Source organism: Drosophila virilis, chromosome 3 (assembly GCF_030788295.1).
Source record: "Drosophila virilis strain 15010-1051.87 chromosome 3, Dvir_AGI_RSII-ME, whole genome shotgun sequence".
Taxonomy (NCBI): Eukaryota; Metazoa; Arthropoda; class Insecta; order Diptera; family Drosophilidae; genus Drosophila; species Drosophila virilis.
This window is the reverse complement of record NC_091545.1, coordinates 700,012-727,684: the sequence shown is the minus strand read 5'-3', so window position 1 is coordinate 727,684 and position 27,673 is coordinate 700,012. Positions and strand designations below refer to the sequence as shown.

The 27,673-nt window shown below is 39.5% G+C and overlaps 2 protein-coding genes and 1 long non-coding RNA gene across 3 annotated transcripts in view; 2 read left to right on the top strand and 1 right to left on the bottom strand.

The window, feature by feature from the left end:
• Con (leucine rich repeat protein connectin) overlaps positions 1-10,277 on the bottom strand; it is a 181,964-nt gene extending 171,687 nt beyond the window's left edge. The window contains exon 1 of the mRNA XM_015168332.3: positions 9,577-10,277. The gene's annotated coding sequence lies outside the window, so the exon portion shown is untranslated. The remainder of the gene's footprint in view (positions 1-9,576) is intronic.
• Positions 1,283-2,596, top strand: LOC116650826 (uncharacterized). The gene is made up of 3 exons (XR_004303840.2): positions 1,283-1,360; positions 1,417-1,588; positions 2,317-2,596. It is a non-coding gene; the product is annotated as an uncharacterized lncRNA (long non-coding RNA).
• Positions 10,278-15,220: 4,943 nt separating the features above from the next.
• On the top strand, positions 15,221-20,743 carry LOC6636564 (low density lipoprotein receptor adapter protein 1-B). The gene is made up of 3 exons (XM_002060032.4): positions 15,221-15,274; positions 18,855-18,978; positions 19,926-20,743. The coding sequence occupies exons 2-3, from the start codon at positions 18,901-18,903 to the stop codon at positions 20,454-20,456; spliced, it is 609 nt and encodes a 202-aa protein (XP_002060068.1). The 5' UTR covers positions 15,221-15,274; positions 18,855-18,900; the 3' UTR covers positions 20,457-20,743.
• Positions 20,744-27,673: the final 6,930 nt, after the last annotated feature.

Below are 27,673 nucleotides of genomic sequence, written 5' to 3'. Positions count from 1 at the left end.
GAACTCGAAATCTGCAGATATTGTAACTGAAAATTAATGTGGAAAATGTCGGCAGGCATGTATATACAATTTCAAGCGAATGCAAAACGTACCTGTCCTACTGATTGACTGACTGACTGACTAAAGGCTGACTGAAGGCTGATCGATCGCAGGAGCTAGAAACTATATTTTCTCAAAGAATGTACGAAAAAAATACAACTTTTGTCCGATCAACCTTTTCCATTATGAGTTGTGTCAAACGGCAAATTGAGATTAATATAAGATAGTATAAGACGACAACATAAGTTGATTACTAAGGATTAAAAAGGACCTCGACCTCAAAAACTCATTAAAGGAAAGTAATGTCATCAAATGTATTAAAACTAAAAACCACCCAAACAAATAAATACATTTTGTGACAGCTGTGCAGATACATATTTAAATTCCAGCGAATACAGTTAAAAACTGCTGCTGGATTTGAGCCATAACCTCTTAGTCAGATGCTCAGGCACCTTAAACTGTTAGCCAAAATTACAAAAAAAAAAAAAAAATCGAATATTGCTACACACTAAAATGCAGATATTTGATGCTGCACATTTTTGGTAAATAGCTAAAAAACAAAAATACGAAACTGTGAATTTTACATGCATAAAGCGGTTCGTTCATTTTAGTTTTTTTTTCGGTTTTTTTTTGTCGCTGATTTGCATTCACTGCTGAAAATTACAACTCGGGAAAAGCAGCTTAACATAAATTTCCACGAGCTGGCTACCTATACATAATTCCTCCTACTGCCCCCCCCCCCCCCTCTCTCTCTCTGCCTTCTTCCACCCTTCCCCAACTGTATGTGTGTATAACTAAACATTTACATTTCATTAAAACTAAAAACAACACACAAAAGCAGCCAGCACGACATGAAAACGTAAACGAATACGAAAACTAGCCAAATGCACACACACACACACACACACACACACACAGAGACACACACAGATACAGGACAGACAGACAGACGGGCAGCTCGTATAGTGGCATGTTAGCAGCATACTTTTGGGCTAGGTAAAATGCCTTCGCTGCCCATACCCAGATTGTGTCCCACTACACTATGAGAAATGTTTATCATTATTTCTACCAAGATTGTATTTGTATACCATGATCAACCAAAAGGCGTATTTTGACACCTAAGCTAATAAGAAAGAAAATGGGGTCTTAAAATTATTCTCTTTTTACTTTTTTTGTCGAGGAAAAAGTAAATATGAAAAAAATTATTCAACTCAGAAAATAATTTCAAGTTAAAAATTGAAAAGGTGTCTTTGACACCTTTGGTAGAAATTGTGTTAAAATACAAACGTTTTCTAGGTTTTCAGCGTTGAAATTTCTTAAGGTATAAAGTAAGTTTTTATTGTAAGAACTTTCGTTACTAAAGAAAGCATCTTTAAGATATTCGTGAAATTAGTAGAACGCGTAGCTTGGTAGGCTGCCCTAAACCCGCTTCAAAACTGTGGACTATTTAAAGAAGCTATGAGATTTAAAAGATAGCCCCTTTTTTCTGAGTGCAGCAACTGCAACTTGTCGTCCTGTCGTGCGGGCCTGAGCTAGCGCTCTGTGCAAGGTGAGTGCCACTCGAGAAACTGCCAGTTCTGAGCTGAAAACTCCGAGCTGTATAAGTGTGTGTGTGTGTGTGTGCTGGTGTGTGTGTGTCTCTGCATCATATCGCTTTTTAAAACACACATACTTAACTCGACGTTTTTCACTCAACGAGCTTTTACGTACCGGCAACAAAGTGTAGAAGTGCAACAACAACAATGCCACAGCTGCCTCTCATCTCTGTCGCAGTTGGAGTGTGCATATGTGCACGTGTGTGTGTGTGTGTGGGCTAGGTTTTATTTTCATACGCAAAAAGTTGGCCAGCATCAGTCAAAATGGAATGCGGTTCATTTGGGCCACTGTAGTAGCGAAATAAATAGTATATTTTGCCCGAGTGCCACTCATGGAAATTGCACAAAAAACAACGCGCAGAGCAGAACCTGTCCCGACCCGGGCCGAGACCTGAGTCCTGATCTCACCGGGTTCTAGTCCTATGGCTCCTGCCTGACTCGTCCTGTGCCTATGCCAAGTGCCAGTCAAATATATGAATTGGCCGCCGAGCCAGTTCTCTTGCAACATAATAACAAGAAGTTGCTCTGTGCCCATTTACAGCCAACATCGTATACATTTCTGCCCCCCTCGTTTACCCCGCTGCCCCAATTGTTGCCTTTGTTCCTCAGAATATACACAGAAACTCTCACACACACATACGTAGATACAAAATGCATCCTAATTACGCTTTATGTTTAGCAGCTCTATTCAATTAGATGTAATGCACGTTCCGAGCCATAACTAAAATCGCAGAAATCAGCAAAAAAAAAAGAAGAAATGAGCAAGAGTGCGCGGTGTAACCGACTAGGAGATGCCGTACAGCTCACCACAAGCATGTTCACGATCTATACGGAGGCTGTAAATGTGGCAACAATGTTTGCTTAGAACTATTGCCTCAAAAATATACCTCCAAAAATGTAGGGGTTAATCTTCTTTCCTTTTTTTATTAGCTAATTTATTGATACTACTCTGGAGCATCTAGAGCATCATTAAATATTACTTATTAATCTTTATAATTATTCAATTGAGCTTTTCTTTATCTGAGTACCCGGCTTGGGATGCATCCTGCGAAGTCTCCCTCGCATTCTTCACAATATATTGGGGGCAAACATCTAAAAAGGTTCTACTCTTGTCTTGAACCAACTTCTATAAACGCGTAGATATCTTCATTGCGCGGCAAAATTTTACTATTAAGATAAGTTATAATACATTCATATTATATTGTAAATAATTCTATATTTATTTACTACAAAAGAGCGCTAACGTCCAGGCCGTCAGCTCACATTACAAAATTATAATACCTCTCTCTAAGGGATTAGGTAAAAGAGAGAGAGATGCTCGGCAACATTTCATAGTTCGTGCAACGTGCCACAGACATTTGTTACCTGCCCCAATGTTTAATTAAAAACTAAAGCAGCTGCCGCCGCCGTTTTGCTGTTTACACTTTGAGCTGGCACTTTTCATTTTAGCCGTGTTCAATTTCCAATTGTGCAGCATAAACGCAATTTATATATTTTTCACATTTTTCGTGTATTTGTTGCAGTCGTTAAGAATTTTCAGTAGCTGTCAGCAGCTTTCCACGGCGACACTTTAACGTATGTTGAATGTCAAATACTCTATTTGAAAAATTTTTAATTTATATTTAAAGCTAAAGAAAATAGACCAACTAGGACCGAGTCAAATGAATGCGGAATTATGCATATAATAAAACAACAAACTTGAGGATCATGCAAAATCATTTTAGTTGACCCAAGCATCTATGTCTAAAAGGAAAAACGTCCTTTCCTATATCGTTAAATGAATACTGAATATGGACACATATTAACATAGTATAAGAATATTTTTATGAAATTCTCACCAAACTTGATGCTTATGCAAAGTCTTTTAAATTGACCCAAGCGTCTATGTCTTAATAAAAAAAACATCTTTTCTTATCGCGTCTTTACGGGGCTTCGATATATTAGCTTCGCGCTCAGTTTCCCCTTTTTAACATAAACCCCCACTTGAAACAGATTAAGATACTTTCGTTCAATTATTTGAACATCGATTGAGCCATAATATGAGTTAATTAGTAAGCCAGGCTCTCCGGGCTAGCCTTTTGCCCGGCAGCCTATTTATCTGGATGATTTGTTCGTTGCGTGGCCAAAGCTGACGACGCACTGCTAATGACCCTGCATCGGTGTGAGGTAAGTGAAAAGTGCCAAGGCGCTGGCACTTAGCAGCCAATAAATTGTAATTCGACACGAGCTGCAGCAGCTGCAGGCGGGGGGGCAGGCGGCGGAAGTGAGAGCTCAGCCCGGGACAAGAGCGCGACGCGCGCATTCCTTTTGCTTCTGAAATGGAAAAATTAATTCTCAAACGATTTCGTTTGCTTTTGCAGCTGCTGCTGCCGTTGCAAGTTGAAGCCTTCCAGGCGCCTTTCTTTGCTGTGCCTGCAAAATGTCACAAACACACGCCCCCTCTCTCTTCTCCCTCTCCCCCACACTGCGCCATTTTTATATTAGTTTCATTTATTTTGCTTTATTCCACACAGCTTGCGCCCTTTTGCACACTCGCTGTTCGTTTTTATCACACGCCCACGCTGCCAGCATACAAGTGGCAAATAAATTCATTAGTGGCACAAATTAGTTGCATGCAACCAGCAGCAGCAGCATCCAACTCGGCCCAAGCCAGGCCAAGGCGAGGGACACTAAAGTGCTTTCAATTTCAATTAAATTTGCTACTCGCTGCAGTTGCAGTTGCCCTTTGCCCTCCGCCTCTCCCCCGAGTGCGTGCTGACTCAGGGGCACACTTAATGCTCGTTTAAGCGCTCGTTTCGCTTCATCTGCTGCCAACCCGTTTAGCCCTGTGTGTGTGTGTGTGTGTGTGTGTGTGTGCTGATTATGTAATCAAAGTATTTGCCAGCTAATTTATAGCCGCCGGCCTTTGCCCGGCAAACGCTGCGTATGCGCAACATTAAACACCTTAAAGTCAAGACTAACAAGCTGCAGGCGGTAAAAATCTTGGAATGCATTTGAAGAAGTTTTGGCGTTTAAAGTTAAACAATTCCAAGCTAACTTAGCTTTAAGTCATGGCGATTCATTTTACATTGAGTTAAGGAAAATTTGAACATTCGAAGAAACCTTTTTCTGTTTGTATGACAGACTGCAATATTTAGCTTAACCCATTGCTGCCGTTAATCATTTGACGCCCGACAAGCTTGAAGAAAATATATGTGACGACCCAAAGCAAATTGCAGCACATTTGTCGCGCCAAAGCCACATTCCCCCTAAGGTCATCTATCAACAGCTAAAGGTTAGCACCTAGAGACAAACAGCTCAAACAGACAACAATCGGCAAGGCAATAACAGGCATATATTTATATGTATATATCTGTGCACATACTTATGTGTGCTATTGTGGCTCCCTTTGCTGCCTACTGCCAGCTCATTTGTCAATACACACGTGCTCGCCGCTTCCTTTTCCGCTTTGTGTTATCCTGGCATTTCTCTGTGATCCCCTGGCAAAGGCACGCAGAAAAAATTTAGACAACGTCTCCCCCTGAAAAAATATGCCAGCAACAAAGCCAACGACATTTGGGCCGTGGGCGTGGGCGTGGCAGGCAGGTTGGCGCTGTTAAATGTACTTTAAATATCACTTAACGCGTTTAGCCTTGATTTCGAGGCCATGTCATTTTATCTCCCGCCGCCAAATACATTCGTATTCGCTTTGCATATTTATTGAGCGGGTCTCCGAGACCTTAGCCTATTCCCAGCTGGGAGTCGTGAGCTTAAAGCATGTGTGTGCCATTAGGCAACTAATATTAAATTCAATTCAATTTCGTAGCTTACAATTTTTATGGCCATGTGTAAGTACGTAGAAATTAAATTTCACATTTTAATGAGCCATCAAAAGGGCGAACAAAAGCGAAAAATAAATAAATAAACGAAAAATGGAAGCCCACATGCACAACAGGAAATAAGCAAAAAAAAATATATACAAAAGCAAGCGCTCGCTCGACTAGAATATACCCTGTGTACCCGCATAAATTAAATATTTAAGCTACCCCATTGTGAGATAGTTTCATGCAGGGTATACAAAGATTGAAAAGCAAAGCTAACAAAGCCCAAATGCTTAAAGTTAATTTAAATTTAATTAGGACTTTTTTTTCGGTATTGTTTTTTCCCTGTTGCAGGGGAATGTTGGTGGATCGAAGGGAGTGTGAGAGGGGGCGGGCGGCAGTTCCCAACGGACCAACTGTAAATGAAAATTGACGCAACGCAAGTTTATTAAAATGCGATTTGCATAAGGATATGGCACTGGAGCCGGTGTAAGCTCCAAGCTCCTGCCACATACACACACACAAGTCAAATGTAAGGCTGAAGCAGAGCCAATGAATTTTTTCACAGCTCACAGACACAACCGAATAAGGGACACAATCACAAGCCAAAGTCTCACTCACACACACACACTCGACACGGACAAGGGCGCCGGAAAAGTTCGGGGGAGGGGGAAAGCCAACCGAGCGCATTAATTTTCGCTTTTTCGCCTTTCACACGCATTTTATTTGCGTTCAAAACTCAATTAAAAGTAGCCAGGTCCAGATCCCGCCCAGCCGACCTTCGTCCCGGGCAGGCTTTACCTATTCCGCTTGGACGTTGACTTTTCTTTCTTACTTTCCTTGTTTTTTACAATTGACAATAGCTGAATGCCCAACTGTTTACCATGTTATTAAGTTGCTAATGGAGCTGTTGAACAAAAGTGTGAGCAATTGGATATTGTTTTAGAATACTCTGACAACTTATCTGGGTTACAGAATGAATAGCTATGAGGGAACTCTTAGTGGAGCCTTTTAAAGTGCAGCCCTTATGATTATTAAACTCTTAGCGAAAAGGGGATAAGTGTGGCAGACCGAGAAGGACTTTGCTGATCTTTCCGCCAGTTGGATATGAATTTCATTATTATAAAATACACTCATTTATTTCTCTAGACATTTAGACTTGAATATAACTTAAATATTAGAATTGTAATTGAACCTCCTTTCAAAGTCGAAAATTTGAAGAACAATTTTGTAGTCAAATCAAGCACTATCCTTGTCAACCTGGAAATATGTTAAACCAAGCACGAAATTCTTGATTTTTCAACTTTTTCTTAGCACCAACAAACTTAAATAGAATACTCTGCAGTTTTTAATCTAAGGAATAGCGTACCTTCATTAAGATTCTTTTATACTTAATTTGTGACTCAACCAAACTTTTTCCTTTAATAGGCCGACAATTTCAGTTTTAACAAACCATCATTAATTCAAACCCGCTTCAAATTTAGAATAGTCACTTTTCTCTGCGCATAGATACCCTGTAAAGGGCTCCCAGCTGACAATGAGCTGAAAAACAAAGCCTGTTATCTTCATCGCTTTTGACTGCAGCGTCATTTTAATTGAAATTCAACGGATTTTTGCAGCCAGCCGCAAAATGCATGACAGACAGGTAAAAAAATGTTTTAAAAATTACCCAATACCGAACTTTGAATACCCTTAAGAAGTGTTTGTTAAGTAAAGCGAACCCCAGTACATCTAGAATATTGGGGCAAATGTTAAACTTTGCCTGGAAAAGTATTTGATACTTAGGGGAATTATGTTCTAGTTGGTTGCTGGCTCGTATCCGACGATAGTGTGTGAATGTATTTAGGCTGTGATATCTAACAATATGATAGTTCCTCTCAAACATTTTGCCTGCCTGCTGGCCCAGCTATTGTTGCCGACTTGCAGCAGTGTATGTGCACAAAAATCAAATAAAATAAATAATATGGCAAAAAAGTGCAGCCAAAATGAAAGGGCGTTAAAAGCTGGCGGGCCACACGTCAGCATCGGCAATCAATGCCTGACCATGTGGCAGTTTTAATTGCTATGCATAGTTATATACAGATGGGATAGTTCGATAGTTCGAGCTGACTTTTATGCTTTGGCATTATTCGCATTGGCATTCGTTGCATTTAGCTGCTGCAACAATTGATGTGCGACTGGTCGCCAACTTCCTGCCACAACAATTGATGCGGCTTCTCCTGCACTCTTTGTCTCAATCTCCTGCTCGGCTTTGGCTCCCAGTTATGCTTGCCTCGAGCACAACGGAAGCTGTGCTGCAATAAAAATCAATTCGCCAGGAAGACAGCTCAAAGTGAAGTTGACCGAACGCCCGATATTAGAGTCATGCACACTCATACACACATGGAACCACATACACAGATGATAAGTGTCACATAAAAGTGAAAAAAAACAACAGCAAATGCATTGAGCGCTTTTAATAAATAAAATAAAACTTAAATTGAAAATTGTTGTCATCGTAAATTGATAATAATTATTTTTAATTGCATGCAATGAGATGTTGTTGTTGTTGCTGTCCATGCAAATTGCATGTGAAATGCCCGTCGAGCATCGGATATGACTAAAAAGACGCCGCTGTGCCACATTTGAAAGACCACATCACGCATACGCCGCATTTGCCGGCGCACATAAAAAAGCCATTAAGCAAACAACATTAAAATTAACTTAAATATTGAATAGCTGAAATGCTTTTGACATATTTACTTAATCGCATTTCCAAATGCAAATCCAACATGAAATATGTTTTTTCTTGTTGTTGTCCTTCTATTTGTTTTGATTTTCCATTAAATTTGTTGCCCGTTGTAATTGCCAAAAAATGTTGTAATGAATACTGCGACTGCGAGTGCAACAAATTAATTACAATTTGAATTAATTTTTGATTTCGTATATTTTGCGATTTTTTCCGCATATTACATTTAACATATTTATTTAGGCTCTTGTTTTAGATAAATATGTGCATGTAAATACGTAAAATTAATTGAAATCGTTTGTTGTCGGGCCCGGGCATTAAAAATTAAATTTATTTTGCATTCGTTGTTATTTAATACCAATTTAATTGACATTCGATGTTTGCAGCCTCTAATTAAAATTAAAATTTCAATTACAATTCTGTCTAATAAGATACAGCAGCTGTCAAATCGCATTGTTTGCATATGTAATTATGCATAGTGTATGCATCTTGCAGATACTTTTGTATCTGTTGGTCTCTGTCCGCCTGTTTGTCTGTCTGTGCACAAGTAAACTAATCATTTGCATTAATAATTCCATTTCAAGTGCTGTGTTATTTACCTGTGACTAGTAATTAACGTTAAGTCCGGGCCAACATTCGGAATTTCAATAATTACGAATGTATTTTTGTGTGGCACATCAAAAGACAAATTTGTTTATACACAATTTCCAGCTCGATGGAAATTTTGCAAATATTTGCAGTAAAAGCCTGCGGCATAAATCGATTGGCAGTAAACGCTAGACTTAAGTTATATATAAATATATACTTATATTTATAGCACATATGACAGAGTCTGCTCATGAGGACTTTGGTATAAAGGCTTATGAGCTCTTTTGAATATTTGATATAGAACGTCAAATTAAATATATAATAATAATTGCTTCACAGCACACAAACAACTGCTTATTATACTCAGTAAATTTCAATATAAATAATACATTTAGCAATAATAAAATGCGCCTAATTAACTAGCTACTGAATAGCATGGAATCGAAGGAAATTCTTACCTTTTTGTACCCTAAAATTTTGTCCACATTTTGTGCTTGAATATTCCTAAATAAGCTATGAATCATGCCAGAAAAAAAACATTTTGTTTAGCTATTGCCGTAAATTGCCAGCTTAAAATGTTTTCTCTGAAAATAGAAAACCTCTCAACTTGAGTACCGAATTTGTATCTTGTATTTAAGAACTTTGGGTTCATAAAAAAAGTGCTTGAAAAAAGACTTTCGCTCTTATTTTAAGAAATTACGCCCGTGGCTTGTACTTGACTTGAGTGCAAAATACATAATTTTTGTTTTATCTAAATTTCGCTTAAGTACACTTTAGTCTGGTTCATTTTGGCAGCCACAACACATTTATTTTTTTGGTCACTTACCAGAACTTTTTTTCGATGCTTTTTTTGCCTTTGGCTGAAGTTCACTTTGAATTAGTTTTTCTCACTTTGGCCACGTTCGAAAGTCTGTTGCTGGGGCTCTATAAATTAGCAGGGACGTCAGGCACAAATCCAGTGACAATGACTTTTAGTTCCGTGTGCCACATACACGCACACAGCTACACAGCCACACACTCAGCTACACACACACGGAAACGTGAAAGCGTATTAAAAACTCATTAAGCAGACTCTGAGTGTTTTTCCTATGTTTTTTTTTTATGCGCTCTCTTTTGTATATTTTTTTTAATTTTAATTTATGCAAATATCGACCGAAGTGAAACACACACACGCACGCACACTCGCATAAGCGTGTGGATCTGCCAAAAAGAATGCTTCGCTTTTATCAAGCAAATCGAATGTCAACACGCACAACCACACACAGGCACACACACATAGTCGCACACACAGTTCTTAAAACCGTGTCGTGAGTAGCGTGAGCAGCGTGAGGAGCGTGAGTCTTGGCGTGAGGGTCCAGCAGGTGCGATACGTGACCTAGGCCAAGCGTTAAATTCACGCGAAATGTTGGCTGCCAGAGGATGCCACACGACTCCGATTACGTTCAGCAGGTATAAGAAGAAGAAGTTGCCACACACACTCACACACACGTGTCGACCAAATCCGCTTAAGACACACTGACGACTGATTCTGTGCCACGCAGCGCAATGCCGCAAGTTGGGGCAACTTAGCCCCAAAATTTGTCTCGGCACCGCACTCGCATTCGCAGTCGGAGTTGCTGTTGCTCGGCTGGCACGGGGCTGGCACCCGGTGGGTACCCGGACCTGGGATACGGCCTAAGAGCATTGTGAGCTCTTAAGAGCGACTGTGTTCCATTCCCGTTCGTTTCGCAACTGGGCGCAACTGGTTCTGCCCATGGAAGGCGCCAAATGTGTGACATTGGAAAACGTCTCTCTCTCTCTCCCTGTCTCCCCTCTCTCTCTCTCTCTCTCAGAGCCTCGCTCCCTGCCCCCTACTGCCTGGTAAATGCCGGCAGGGGCCACTGTTTTGTTTGCCCAATTAAATGCCACATGTGTCATGGACTACCCAGTGCATATCCCCCTCAGTCGCAGCATGCACTTTTTTAATTAATCATTAATAGAAGCCACGCTCGGCTGGAAACCAAAGCAGCCACAGAAAAAGCCCGAGCCAGAGTCAGAGCCGGATAAAGGCAGGCAGTTCCATTCCCAGATGAATGCCAAATTGTAGCCTTTGATATGCCCGCTGGAACCTACTCCAGCACCGACACCAACTCCGCGACTATGGCTCCAGCAGCAATTAGCGAGCGGCCGGCAAATATACAACTGTTGCGCCAAGCCAAGTCCCCAAGCACGTCCCAGTCCGGGGCCGCCAAATGCCAAATGCAACTGAGTCTAATTCGCTGCGTCAAATGAAACCGCACAAAACTAAAAAGAATCAAATAGAATATGCTAAAGGATAGTGTCCGATGGCCGGCCTTAAAGAGGGAACTACTTTATTCTCATATGACTCTGGAGTTTATCTTCGATCATTCTACAATTTGTATTCTCAAAAATGTTGGAGCTATTTTCTGATTATTCTGCAATTGGTAGGCATTAATATCTGTGTGTATATTAAAATTCAAGGCCGAAACTGTGTAATTGGCGTCTTCTGCCTTCTTTAGACTAATATACAAATCCCGCAGACTCTCACTAACAATTGGTTACAGGGTATACTAGTTCATTCTTAATGTGACAACCTGTGCACACAAGAAACCATGTTAAGTTATGAGAAATTTTTAATTTTGTGACATTTATTTATGATAATTTTTTATTCTACTTCGTAAGCACAGAACAGTCAGGGAGCAATTGTCTTAATGGACTCTAGATAATTTATACATTAGTTCAATCTTCACGATAGTGCTCAAAATTTTCCTCTCAGCCAATATACCCTAGTTAGAGTCGCAAAAAATACCAGAGCAACAAGAAGAGCACGCATAACCACATTGCATTTGTTGGGCTCCGCGTCGCATGGGGCTGGGGCAAACCTAATGTAACAATTGACCTGGGGGTCATGTCGCCAACCTCCCTCGTCCCCTTTCCACTACAGCTCTTCCTCCTTGCCGCAGCCATGTGCCGCTGCGTGCCTCAGTTGCAAATACAATTTGCTGCACTCGGTCGAACACATTCCGATTTCGCATAATTTTATTGGCTCCGACGACGCCGACGACGACAGCAAACAGAATCAACAGTTTTCGATGCCCGGCGTTGTCCCCCAGACGCAATGCGACGCGCTCCCTAATGCATTTTTGTAGGCGCGAGGGCATATGCCAGGGCCAGCGACAGAGTCTGCTCCAGCGAAAGAGTCGGAGCCCAGAGCGTCCTCCTTCACCATGCTTTGCATATGCAATCGCCCACAAAATCGGGCAGCCAGAACCAACTACAGCTCGGAGCCAGGGGCCAAAGGGTTTGCATTGCAAAAATGCTAATTAGGCGTAATTCGCATAAAATTCGCAAACATTTGCTGTCATTGGCACGGCCGAGTAGGACGCCTGGCGCCGGCAGCTGGAGGATTCGGTTCAGATTCAGCGCGGACTCGCGCCCTGGCCATTTCTGGCTATGGCAATGGTTTTTGATTTATGAGCGCCGACGCCTATCAGCGGCACATCAACAGCGCCAATCGTCGGCTCATCCGTCATCGCAGGCCACACCCGGAGATGGATATGGATGCTGCTGCTGCTCCACGGCCTCTGCCGCGGGCAGCCTGATAAATTATTAAGTGTGCGAGTGTGTTGTGTAAGCTTATGCGATTCTGATACGGATTTGTTTTGTTCTCTGCTGTGATTTCGCTTTCATAGTTTTGGCCAAGAGCAGCTGCACGCATAAGCTTATCCATGGAGTCTATTTGTCCTTCAAAGCTTACAAATGCCTCGCAAGCATATACCCCGGCCTTGCTCATGGTATTTAAGAGTACTATTTTGACATGAATTTTGACTAAAATGTACGTAGTCTTATTTGTATGCAGGATTAATCAAGATAGAAAACCGTGTACAAAAAAACAAACCTCGCTAAACCTGAAAATCTGACGAAAATTGACCGAGTTATGGGATTGGGAAATTTGGCCTATATGATATCGTAGTCCGTTGTTTTTAAGACTTGGCGCATTCATATAAAGCAGGGAGGATTTCTTAATTGCGTAGTTTGTTTGAGGTGTCTGAATGAGACAAAAAAAATGTTTTTACACAAAATAAAGCTTCGACAGAATCTGTGGCAGCTGTATGAGGGCCCGATCCAGCTGGCTCTAAGACATGTACTGCGTGTAACAGAAAGTGGGAACTATCCAGATAGCTCTCAAACTGAGCAGAAATATAAAAATAAATAGGGCAAATATATAATTTATGAGGTCGCAAGCAATAATTAAATTTCAAACAGGTACAAATTGAAAACGAATTACATTTTCAGCAAAACGGTTCGCCTAAGAAAATGTTAAAATTACAGGAAAAGTGCTTTTGGTTAACTTAAATTCCGCATCCTTGACCCTGTGAAGCTGTTCCACAGCCCGATAAGCTTTTCTAGAACAAGAAAAGAGTCTATTTTATTAATTAAATGGCTGTGTTGTTGATCACAATGAAGGTGGATGGAAGCTGGAGAAGGGGAAGAGAAGCAGCAGGAGGAGCATTACTCAATTGGATTCGGGGCAGCAACTGAAGGGGGAAGGGGCAAGTGGGTGCGGGGCTGGCAATAACGTTCACTTTGCGCAAATACTCAGCCTCATCTCCACTGTGGGCGGGGCAGATGGGCAGCTCTCAACTATTGTCCATGTTTGTGTACCTGGCTGGCCCGTTTTCTGGGCCAGGCCGAAAGTGCCAAGCATTGTCGTATCCGATGAAAGGATTTCAATGTCACTCGGCGGCGTCTGTTTGACGGAAGCGTCGCCCGTCCCGGGTCCATTCCATTAAGCCACGTTTTGGCGACCACAGAAAACGTCGCAATAAAAATACAGGAAAAACCCTATCGCTGTCTCGCTCTGTGGCCACTTTTGTGGTCAATTAACGGCCGCCTTTTTGGCAGCTTAATGTTTTGTTATGAATTTAAATGACCCACTGTGTACCGTGGGCTTCTGCCTCTGCCTCTGCCTCAAGCCGGCATTCAAGCGAAGCGAAGCGCCTGCCCCAACATGCCGCCGTGTGTCGCCTTAAGCTGCCAGCGGCAGGCCAAAAACCCAGCTCACACACGTTGTGACAACACCTGTCGCCGTGAAATTTTCAACAATTTAGCTAATGACTTTCCCAGTCGGCGCTAGCCCCAGCAGGTGTAAAACCCCCCTCCCCAAACTCAACCTATGTTAATACCAAATTAATTATATGCCATGCAGTGAAATTAATCAAGTGTAGCGCCAAACCAGGCAAACCAAAATCAACTACACTTTCGACCTGAACTCTATTTAACCCCAAAACAAGTCCCCCCTCCCTATCCCTTTACCCTCCTTCGACACCGCCTGGGGGGCCATTTCATTAATCACACTCAACACTTGGGCAGGGCTTGAAAGTAGAGGAACCTGCGAGACGGTGGCGTCTAAAGGGGACAACTGTAAGCTCACTTGTGGCCAATGTCAAATGGTTTTTGGCTGCCCAAAAAACGCTTCAGTTCCTGATTATTTATTATTGTTTAAGGTGTTGCGGGCGGCAAGAGTGTGGAAGGGGGCAAGGTGGCAAGGAGGCGGGGCAAGTGGGCCGGGTAGTCAGGTGCAAGCTGCACTTATACGGATGCTTATGGAAATTAATTGGCAAAGCCGCACATTGAATTTGGGCCAAAAAAATTAAGTATTGGCGGAGAAAATTAATGAATAGAGATTAGAAAAAGATGAGATACTCTTTATATTAGTTATGATATAATAAATCAAATAATTTAATTTTTATTCCCAGCTAGCCATTCATATAAGATTCAAGCTTTTCAAAAGTAGGATAAATCGAACGATTTTTGATATGTTATTTATTTGTTGATATTGATATATTGATATTTGTCAGGAATATAATAAGGCTCTTATAATGAAAGTCAGGTTAAGATATATGAGATAAAATCGAAAAATTTCGATTTTCACTTAATCTGCCTATAGCCAGATCAGGGAAACAAAGCTTTGCAAAGTTTCAACAGGAGAATCAACGTATACTATGCAAGGAAAGGCTTGGTAGAATCTTCTCTTAATATTGATTACAAATTTATATATACCTCAGAGCCTCTCCCTTTGAGCGTTACATATTTCGTGAAAAAAGTTAATGTACCCTCGGCTAGTGTAAAAAACCTAATATTTACCCTGTAAACAGCACAAACAATTAACGCTTCTTGTATCAGCTAAGACAATTTCGATGTAGCATAATTAGCATGGACACAAACCACGGGGCAACTGAAACTTGGCATCCTTATAGCACGCAACTTATAGCAGATATTTTATAGCGCCTAACTATTTTTAGCTCCCGCCTAAAATTATAACGAAAACTCTCCAAATTTCGACCAACCGCGTGCAGCAAAGTATGCTATGAAAACCGATTCATGACAATAGAGCGCTACGCAGCCGCTAGATGGCGCGCTCTGTTTAGCACCTGCAGAAAGGTTTTTATCGTTTGCCCGTTTCAGTCGCGCGATCGGCCGCATACGAAACAGGTGAACGCAGCGCACTGCGATAAGTAACGGTAACAGCAACTTTTATTTGGGGGGATTTGTAAATAGATAAATAACTTAATAATATTGTTAGTTATTGAATATACGGCATAAGAGAAATTAGAACTGAGAAAATAACAAAGAAAAAAAAAAACAAACAAAAAAAAGTGCTCAAATAAAAATAAAGGCAAATATAAGCAATGCGCCAGTAGCTGTGCTTGTGTGTGCGTGTGCCTGTGTATGTGTATGTGTATGTGTATGTGTGCCTGTGATAAGATAGCCCAGAAACGCGACGTTTGTGATAACAGCCATATATGTTAAGAGAGTTGAATTTGGCCAGGAGAAACGCATTAGTCACCTGCATCGAGATGTAAATATTCATTCACACAGTGTGCATTCACCATAAATGACAACAACAATGGGCTGGACATAATGTGGATATCATTAACACACACTTGCTCTGGTTCTAGTACAGTAAAACCTCTGTTAAAGGACAGCATTTTCTACTTGTGACGCATTGTCAAAAGGAAAATAATATCGAGATTATCTTCTAAGTGAATTATTAGCTTGCTTTTTTAATTAGCTTGTTGATCTATGCGCAGCATGGCACAGTGAAACCTCTTTATAAGGACAGCAAGAACCTCCTTAAGCAAGCAGCTCCCCTGTTCCCTTTGCTATAGACCGCAGGCTTTTATTATGAAAGTCTCTTCTTTAATTGTTCCTAAAATAGCTTCTTCTCTTCAGAGTGGGTCGAGGCCAAGCTTCGCGCTTGAAATTATCTAATTGAGATGCATTGTTAACATGAAAATAATATCTAGATTATCTTCCTAAGTGAACTATTCGCTTGCTCTTTTGTTAAGCTAGTTGATCTATGCGCATTAGTGTACAGTGAAACCTCTTCCTTTGCTCTAGAGCGAAGGCTTTTACTGTTCTTTATCTCTTCAAAAAATTGATGTTTCTCTCGATCCGGAAGGGGGCTCGATCCCAGAACGCTTCCAATTAACTACTTCTTCTTGAGTTCCAAGCCAAAAAGGAACTGTTTGTTGTTCATTAAACTGAGCTTTTACTGTATGCACATCAGATATACTTAAATGTAATAGGAGATATGCTCATATGAGCAGCTTCCGCTCTGACAGACGTTTAAACAGAAATGTGCCAGTGGCAAATTATATAAATTAGATTATGGCATGTTGTTGTTGTTGTTGTTGTTATTTTTGTCATGCGTATATACATATATATATATATATATATATATATACAAATATGCGTGTGTATATAATGCTTAATTACAAAGGTGTATGTGTGTATATAAGCGGGGCAATCAATCGGTTTAGAGTCCGATGCGGCCAGCGGCGTGAAATATAAACATAAAAAGCAAACATTCGGCTTGCGGAATCGAAGCGCAGCGGCAGCAACAACAACAACAAAAACAACAATAACGATAACAACAACAACAATTAAAACAGCCCCATCAAATAACATAGAAATTATTACGAATACAAATCGGAAATAAATTCATTTTTGTGCGCGCCTGTGATTTTATCGAAGAGTGTGGGGGGTGGGGGGAGGGAGGGTAGTGCGGGTCCTGAGTGCACAGTAAACACTCCTTAAAGCGAACTAGCATACATTCATAGAACATAAAATATAGAAAATCTAAATCAAGCTACTCCACATTTTTTTATTTTCATATTCCTTCATCATAGTTCCATGATAATGGATTCAGTCCTCGATTCCCTTTCCTGTAAATACCCTATCATATACATAAAATGTTGACTGAAACCTTATTTCGTAGTCTTTTGCTTGGATTAAAGATTAAAGATCAGAAGATACACTGATAGAAATCTAATAACTTTTCTACTTCGGTTCAAAATAATCCCAATATTCAATTTCCTTTTAATTCAACTCAGCTTAAAAAGGTTTTATTGAAAATATTGTTTTTCCCAAAAAGAATTGAAGAGAGTTTTGCAAACGTTTCAATACGGCAAAATATGTAACTTTTTGAGCTATTGTTCACCCTCGCCCAGCTGCTTGTCAACCGAGATTTCACTGTACTCTGTAAAGATTCGCTGCAAAGTAAAAAGTTTGACTACCTAATAGACCTATTTATAGACGTGTACCTAGGCTGCGCTGTTGCGCCAGTTCCCAGCCGGTTTACGCTGGCAATACAAATGGTTAAAAGAAGAAGAAGCAGAAAACACCTCGTAAATAGCGTTACACAATCCAAAAAAAAAAAAAGAAAACCCTGAGGAGAACTCTTCTATGCGTATTCCCTGAGCTGCAATTAGTCGCCGCGCTGTCCGCCAGGTCGTTGGCCATAAAACTCTTGATAAAAGCCACACACCTGTATATATCTATATATATATTAGTGTGTGCGATATATGTATGTGTATATATATATCTGTATAACAGCTGCCCTTCAACCATTTAAACATAACTACAATTGTGACGTCATATGGGGACTGCAATCAAATTCGTTTCGTTACAGTTTTGCTTTTATTTAAATTTTTATTTTATCTCCAAGCTCATTAACGTGTACACATGCCATTGTTGCATGTTGTTGTTGTCGTTTGTTATTGTTGGTTGTTGATTGTTGCTGATATTGTTATTGTTGTTGTAGCTACCCGTAGCTATCAGCTGCACACCTTTCACAGCTTACACTCAGCGAGCGGAAGTATTAATAATACATTTTTAATATATTAAACAAAAACTACCACACAACTAATCACAATAACAAGAGCAAAGACAACAATTGATTTTGTTTGTAAAGCAGAAAAAAAAAAACAGTATGAGTTGTCTAGTTTGCAGTGACCGACTAGTGGATACCCTGCACACCAAATGCAGAAATGTCACTCGAGTGATATAACTTCGATGTTTGTACTCTGATTACGTTATTATGGAAAAAGGAGAAGATATCGGGATAGTATCAAATAACTTTAACAAAAAGTAACGTTGGCAAATTAAAATCTTAAATATTTAACCTGTATCTGCGAAATAGTTTTATTGCTGAGTATAAAACTATCCGAATGAAGACAGCCAGATTATTTAATTATTTATTTCGATTTAGCCCAAAACCTTATCAGTGCAACATTGTTCCAGTAATTCGACCCCGTTAATAGTCAAACTTAAAGCCCATATAACTAGTGTACATTGTTTTTGTTGTTGTCGTAATAGAGCTTAACTGAGCGCAAAGAGAGAGAGACAGTGAGAGAAACAGAGAGGGAAGGAGAGGGAGAGAGAGAGCGAGCCAGCCTACAATGCGCAACGGGCTTGGCCGCGGGGCTCCTCCACCTACATTTTCACAGGCAGCTCACCTACAGATCCGCTCAGTTGTATACACAACACACAGATACACACTCACACACACAGACACACACACACACACACACACACGTTCGCAGCACGCACAAAACTTCTGAATCTCTCGCTTAATGTTGACGTCAGTCGCATTTGATCGCCGGCAACAACAGCAGCAGCAGCTGAGGCACAAAACTTAAAACTCAGCCGAACGTAAAGCATGTAAAGGCCATGATTGCCATATGAAGATATGGTTAAGGCCAAGGTCAAGGATCTACTTAAGCTTTCGCAGGACTACAAAATGTATTCTCATTGCAGTTGAAACTTTAACAGCAGCAGCAGCAGCAACAACAACCAGAACAACATGGCCGCCGGCAATGGAGCAAGCGCCAGCGATCTGGACTGCCAAGTCAATGTGGAGGATTTGCCCATAACCTTCAAGGTACGTGACGTACTCCAAGCGCAAGCAGAGCGCAACATTTTACGAAATGGCAAAACGAACATTTAAATGCAAGCTCAGCCTCTCGTGGATAACCCGCCAACCTCCAATTGCTAACCGTAATCTACGCGCATCACCATGATACACAGTAAAAAAATGTTGATCTAAAACTAGAACCAAAATTACGACTAAAAAGCGCGTTAATTATGCCTGAGCTGTCTTTTATAGCCTGATTCCACTATGTTCAACATATGTTACATTTACAAATTTCACATTTTGCGATTCCATTAGCAAGTACCACTTCTATAAATAAACAGCTGATCGGTTTTATTTCATTTACCCAAACGCAAATTTTCCTTCAAAAAGTCAAATAACACGGCCATATATTGCATGCAGCATATATTAGATTTTTGTTGACTGTGAAATTGGGCTATTACTCGGGACGCATACCAATATATTTATCAAATATAAAATTTTTTCAAATGTGGGAAATGTGATTTCTTGATTTGACTCCACAAAATGTAAGAAATGTTGACAATGGAATTATGCTATTAATTAGGCTTAGCTCAAACTCCCTTTTGAGATGATTACTTCTTAACTTTTTTCAACAAATCTATCCCATTCCCCGTGCTTTTTAAGTGTACAAAAACAGAAATATTTTAAATTTGATCCAACATATTTTTTTACTGTGTATCACAACAAAGCCAAAATGGTTTTCAATTTAAGCCAACATTTGTGTTTTTGTGCTGTGTATCAAAACAAAGCGATACACGCATTCGTCTCGCTTGGCTGGGCGCAGCCCGAGTCACATGCGCATTTTGGCTGTGGACAGCACTAACATCCGGTTTGGGTCGGATGCAAATGAAGCGACCGTCTCCGTCCCATCCGATCCCGGAAGTACCCGCTGAAAGCATTTGCTGTAGCACGCAGTTTTCATTTGCCGCTTGCAGGTCAAATACATTGGCTCGGAGGTGGCGCGCGGCCTGTGGGGCATTAAGTACACACGCCGGCCGGTTGATTTAATGGTGGGCGTGGCCAAGAATCTACCGCCCAACAAGGTGCTGCCCAACTGCGAGCTGAAGGTGTCGACAACGGGCGTCCAGCTGGAAATTATCTCGCCCAAGGCGAGCATCAACAACTGGAGCTATCCGATAGATACGATATCGTACGGCGTACAGGATCTGGTCTACACGCGCGTCTTTGCCATGATCGTGGTCAAGGATGAGTCCAGTCCGCATCCGTTCGAGGTGCACGCCTTTGTCTGCGACAGTCGGGCCATGGCGCGCAAGCTGACTTTTGCCCTGTCCGCCGCTTTTCAGGACTACTCGCGGGTGGTCAAGGAGGCCGCCGACGATGATCAGGACAATGGCAATGCCGCGCCCAGCGACGCCATAACGCCCACACGGCAAAAGTTCGCCATCGATCTGCGCACGCCCGAGGAGATCCAAGCGGGCGAACTGGAGCAGGAAACGGAGGCATAGTACAAACCACCTATGTGTGTATCCATGGGTGTCAATGGGTGTCCATGTGTGTGCATGTGTGTGTATCTGGGTCTTATATATATTTGTATTATTTTGTGGGGTACGGGATTTGCGGAGTCAATTGTGATTGTCCTAGTTACTTATCGTCCAGCTAATGCAGATGCTGTTGTTATTGTACTTCTCTCACCAGGTAGTTGCCTCATACAGCTAATTACCCAAAGCCTAAGCGTAAACGAACTGTAAACAATTGATTTTTTACTTAAAATAAATATTTATCTATAAACTAATTGTATAAATAAAATTTACTGTTTAAATAAGTTGTGAATAAGAGCTATCTTATCAAGCATGATCGAGCACCCTTCTCCTCAGCATATATTTATATAAAATCTATATACATATAACTGACTGAGTGGTCACCGAAAACGAATCTTGGGTAAGATTTGAACATGAATTTTGACTATAAAATCGGTGTTCAGATTTAAATGCCAGATTAATCTAGAAGGAAAACCATTAATAAAAATACAAATCTCGTGAAAATCTCTTGAGATTTGACCGAGTTATGGGGTTGTACATTTTGACCCATGGCTGTGTACGAATCTTGGGGTAAGATTTGGACATGAACTTTGACTAAAAAATCGGTGTTCAGATTTTAATGCCAGATTAATCTAGAAGGAAAACCATTAATAAAAATACAAATCTCGTGAAAATCGGTTGAGATTTGACCCAGTTATGGGGTTGTACATTTTGACCCAAGGCTATGTACGAATCTTGGGGTAAGATTTGGACATGAATTTTGACTAAAAAATCGGTGTTCAGATTTTAATGCCAGATTAATCTAGAAGGAAAACCATTAACAAAAATACAAATATCGTGAAAATCGGTTGAGATTTGACCGAGTTATGGGGTTGTACATTTTGACCCATGGCTGTGTACGAATCTTGAGGTAAGATTTGGACATGAATTTTGACTAAAAAATCGGTGTTCAGATTTTAATGCCAGATTAATCTAGAAGGAAAACCATTAATAAAAATACAAATCACGTGACAATCGGTTAAGATTTGACCGAGTTATGGGGTTGTAAATTTTGACCCAAGGCTATGTACGAATCTTGGGGTAAGATTTGGACATGAATTTTGACTAAAAAATCGGTGTTCAGATTTTAATGCCAGATTAATCTAGAAGGAAAACCATTAATAAAAATACAAATCTCGTGAAAATCGCTTGAGATTTGACCGAGTTATGGGGTTGTACATTTTGACCCATGGCTGTGTACGAATCTTCGGGAAGATTTGGACATGAATTTTGACTAAAAAATCGGTGTTCAGATTTAAATGCCAGATTAATCTAGAAGGAAAACCATTAATAAAAATACAAATCTCGTGAAAATCTCTTGAGATTTGACCGAGTTATGGGGTTGTACATTTTGACCCATGGCTGTGTACGAATCTTGGGGAAGATTTGGACATGAATTTTGACTAAAAAATCGGTGTTCAGATTTTAATGCCAGATTAATCTAGAAGGAAAACCATTAACAAAAATACAAATCTCGTGAATATCGGTTGAGATTTGACCGAGTTATGGGGTTGTACATTTTGACCCAAGGCTATGTACGAATCTTGGGGTAAGATTTGGACATGAATTTTGACTAAAAAATCGGTGTTCAGATTTTAATGCCAGATTAATCTAGAAGGAAAACCATTAACAAAAATACAAATCTCGTGAAAATCGGTTGAGATTTGACCGAGTTATGGGGTTGTACATTTTGACCCAAGGCTATGTACGAATCTTGGGGTAAGATTTGGACATGAATTTTGACTAAAAAATCGGTGTTCAGGTATTAATGCCAGATTAATCTAGAAGGAAAACCATTAATAAAAATACAAATCTCGTGAAAATCGGTTGAGATTTGCCCGAATTATGGGGTTGTAAATTTTGACCCATGGCTGTGTACGAATCTTGGGGTAAGATTTGGACATGAATTTTGACTAAAAAATCGGTGTTCAGATTTTAACGCCAGATTAATCTAGAAGGAAAACCATTAAAAAAAATGCAAATCTCGTTAAAATCAGTTGAGATTTGACCGAGTTATGGGGTTGTACATTTTGACCCATGACTGTGTACGAATCTTGGGGTAAGATTTGGACATGAATTTTGACTAAAAAATCGGTGTTCAGATTTTAGCGCCAGATTAATCTAGAAGGAAAACCATTAAAAAAAATCAAATCATGTTAAAATCGGTTGAGATTTGACCGAGTTATGGGGTTGTAAATTTTCACCCAAGGCTATGTACGAATCTTGGGGTAAGATTTGGACATGAATTTCGACTAAAAAATCGGTGTTCAGATTTTAATGCCAGACTAATCTAGAAGGAAAACCATTAACAAAAATACAAATCTCGTGAAAATCGGCTGAGATTTGACCGAGTTATGGGGTTGTACATTTTGACCCATGGCTGTGTACGAATCTTGGGGTAAGATTTGGACATGAATTTTGACTAAAAAATCGGTGTTCAGATTTTAATGCCAGATTAATCTAGAAGGAAAACCATTAATAAAAATACAAATCACGTGACAATCGGTTAAGATTTGACCGAGTTATGGGGTTGTAAATTTTGACCCAAGGCTATGTACGAATCTTGGGGTAAGATTTGGACATGAATTTTGACTAAAAAATCGGTGTTCAGATTTTAATGCCAGATTAATCTAGAAGGAAAACCATTAACAAAAATACAAATCTCGTGAAAATCGGTTGAGATTTGACCGAGTTATGGGGTTGTACATTTTGACCCATGTGTACGAATCTTGGGGTAAGATTTGGACATGAATTTTGACTAAAAAATCGGTGTTCAGATATTAATGCCAGATTAATCTAGAAGGAAAACCATTAATAAAAATACAAATCTCGTGAAAATCGGTTGAGATTTGCCCGAATTATGGGGTTGTAAATTTTGACCCAAGGCTATGTACGAATCTTGGGGTAAGATTTGGACATGAATTTTGACTAAAAAATCGGTGTTCAGATTTTAATGCCAGATTAATCTAGAAGGAAAACCATTAACAAAAATACAAATCTCGTGAAAATCGGTTGAGATTTGACCGAGTTATGGGGTTGTACATTTTGACCCAAGGCTATGTACGAATCTTGGGGTAAGATTTGGACATGAATTTTGACTAAAAAATCGGTGTTCAGGTATTAATGCCAGATTAATCTAGAAGGAAAACCATTAATAAAAATACAAATCTCGTGAAAATCGGTTGAGATTTGCCCAAATTATGGGGTTGTAAATTTTGACCCATGGCTGTGTACGAATCTTGGGGTAAGATTTGGACATGAATTTTGACTAAAAAATCGGTGTTCAGATTTTAACGCCAGATTAATCTAGAAGGAAAACCATTAAAAAAAATGCAAATCTCGTTAAAATCAGTTGAGATTTGACCGAGTTATGGGGTTGTACATTTTGACCCATGGCTGTGTACGAATCTTGGGGTAAGATTTGGACATGAATTTTGACTAAAAAATCGGTGTTCAGATTTTAGCGCCAGATTAATCTAGAAGGAAAACCATTAAAAAAAATCAAATCATGTTAAAATCGGTTGAGATTTGACCGAGTTATGGGGTTGTAAATTTTCACCCAAGGCTATGTACGAATCTTGGGGTAAGATTTGGACATGAATTTCGACTAAAAAATCGGTGTTCAGATTTTAATGCCAGACTAATCTAGAAGGAAAACCATTAACAAAAATACAAATCTCGTGAAAATCGGCTGAGATTTGACCGAGTTATGGGGTTGTACATTTTGACCCATGGCTGTGTACGAATCTTGGGGTAAGATTTGGACATGAATTATGACTAAAAAATCGGTGTTCAGATTTTAATGCCAGATTAATCTAGAAGGAAAACCATTAATAAAAATACAAATCTCGTGAAAATCGGTTGAGATTTGACCGAGTTATGGGGTTGTAAATTTTGACTCATGGCTGTGTACGAATCTTGGGGTAAGATTTGGACATGAATTTTGACTAAAAAATCGGTGTTCAGATTTTAATGCCAGATTAATCTAGAAGGAAAACCATTAATAAAAATACAAATCACGTGACAATCGGTTAAGATTTGACCGAGTTATGGGGTTGTAAATTTTGACCCAAGGCTATGTACGAATCTTGGGGTAAGATTTGGACATGAATTTTGACTAAAAAATCGGTGTTCAGATTTTAATGCCAGATTAATCTAGAAGGAAAACCATTAACAAAAATACAAATCTCGTGAAAATCGGTTGAGATTTGACCGAGTTATGGGGTTGTACATTTTGACCCATGTGTACGAATCTTGGGGTAAGATTTGGACATGAATTTTGACTAAAAAATCGGTGTTCAGATTTTAATGCCAGATTAATCTAGAAGGAAAACCATTAATAAAAATACAAATCTCGTGAAAATCGGTTGAGATTTGCCCGAATTATGGGGTTGTAAATTTTGACCCATGGCTGTGTACGAATCTTGGGGTAAGATTTGGACATGAATTTTGACTAAAAAATCGGTGTTCAGATTTTAATGCCAGATTAATCTAGAAGGAAAACCATTAATAAAAATACAAATCACGTGACAATCGGTTAAGATTTGACTGAGTTATGGGGTTGTAAATTTTGACCCAAGGCTATGTACGAATCTTGGGGTAAGATTTGGACATGAATTTTGACTAAAAAATCGGTGTTCAGATTTTAATGCCAGATTAATCTAGAAGGAAAACCATTAATAAAAATACAAATCTCGTGAAAATCGGTTGAGATTTGCCCGAATTAGGGGGTTGTAAATTTTGACCCATGGCTGTGTACGAATCTTGGGTAAGATTTGGACATGAATTTTGACTAAAAAATCGGTGTTCAGATTTTAACGCCAGATTAATCTAGAAGGAAAACCATTAAAAAAAATGCAAATCTCGTTAAAATCAGTTGAGATTTGACCGAGTTATGGGGTTGTACATTTTGACCCATGGCTGTGTACGAATCTTGGGGTAAGATTTGGACATGAATTTTGAATAAAAAATCGGTGTTCAGATTTTAGCGCCAGATTAATCTAGAAGGAAAACCATTAAAAAAAATTCAAATCTCGTTAAAATCGGTTGAGATTTGACCGAGTTATGGGGTTGTAAATTTTCACCCAAGGCTATGTACGAATCTTGGGGTAAGATTTGGACATGAATTTTGACTAAAAAATCGGTGTTCATGTTTTAATGCCAGATTAATCTAGAAGGAAAACCATTAACAAAAATACAAATCTCGTGAAAATCGGTTGAGATTTGACCGAGTTATGTGGTTGTACATTTTGACCCATGGCTGTGTACGAATCTTGGGGTAAGATTTGGACATGAATTTTGACTAAAAAATCGGTGCTCAGATTTTAACGCCAGATTAATCTAGAAGGAAAACCATTAAAAAAATACAAATCTCGTGAAAATCGGTTGAGATTTGCCCGAATTATGGGGTTGTAAATTTTGACCCATGGCTGTGTACGAATCTTGGGTAAGATTTGGACATGAATTTTGACTAAAAAATCGGTGTTCAGATTTTAACGCCAGATTAATCTAGAAGGAAAACCATTAAAAAAAATGCAAATCTCGTTAAAATCAGTTGAGATTTGACCGAGTTATGGGGTTGTACATTTTGACCCATGGCTGTGTACGAATCTTGGGGTAAGATATGGACATGAATTTTGACTAAAAAATCGGTGTTCAGATTTTAGCGCCAGATTAATCTAGAAGGAAACCCATTAAAAAAATTCAAATCTCGTTAAAATCGGTTGAGATTTGACCGAGTTATGGGGTTGTAAATTTTCACCCATGGCTGTGTACGAATCTTGGGGTAAGATTGGGACATGAATTTTGACTAAAAAATCGGTGTTCAGATTTTAATGCCAGATTAATCTAGAAGGAAAACCATTAACAAAAATACAAATCTCGTGAAAATCGGTTGAGATTTGACCGAGTTATGGGGTTGTACATTTTGACCCATGGCTGTGTACGAATCTTGGGGTAAGATTGGGACATGAATTTTGACTAAAAAATCGGTGTTCAGATTTTAATGCCAGATTAATCTAGAAGGAAAACCATTAACAAAAATACAAATCTCGTGAAAATCGGTTGAGATTTGACCGAGTTATGGGGTTGTAAATTTTGACCCAAGGCTATGTACGAATCTTGGGGTCAAGATTTGGACATGAATTTTGAATAAAAAATCGGTGCTCAGATTTTAATGCCAGATTATTCTAGAAGGAAAACCATTCAGAAAAATACAAATCTTGTGGAAATCGGATGAGAATTGACCGAGTTATGGGGTTGTACATTTTGACCCATGGCTGTGTACGAATCTTGGGGTAAGATTTGGACATGAATTTTGACTAAAAAATCGGTGTTCACATTTTAATGACAGATTATTCTAGAAGGAAAATCATTAACAAAAATACAAATCTCGTGAAAATCGGTTGAGATTTGACCGAGTTATGGGGTTGTAAATTTTGACCCAAGGCTATGTACGAATCTTGGGGTCAAGATTTGGACATGAATTTTGAATAAAAAATCGGTGTTCAGATTTTAATGCCATATTAATCTAGAAGGAAACCCATTCAGAAAAATACAAATCTCGTGGAAATCGGATGAGAATTGACCGAGTTATGGGGTTGTACATTTTGACCCATGGCTGTGTATCGGTGTAGATTTGACCGAGTTATGTGGTTGTAAATTTTTACCCATGGCTGTGTAAGAATCTTGGGGTAAGATAAGGTGTTCAAATTTTAATGCAAGATAAATCTAGAAGGAAAACCATTAATAAAAAAATGAAAATGAAATTTAACCGATATATGGGGTGGGACATTTGGACCTACATATATCATATATAGGAGTATGTATTAGGATGTTTGTAAGTACGTATATGTCTGTGTGTAGCTACGGTGCGACTTAATAAATATCGCATTTTTAAAAAGTGCCTTACTATGCGATCCTCATAAACTTAAGAAAGACTTTCCAGCCTCCCCAGTTAGTTAGTTAGATTAATAATCTTTTTCTCTGCTGCTACTGTCACTTTAATTTATTTTCTTGCACTCCAACTCTCTCGTTCTCAGACTTTATCTTTACTTTATTTATTTAGCAATGTGGTTATAATAAAGTGTCATTTCTTCTAACAGGTGGCAACAAAATAATTTGTGTGTGTGCAGTTTTTGGGTAAG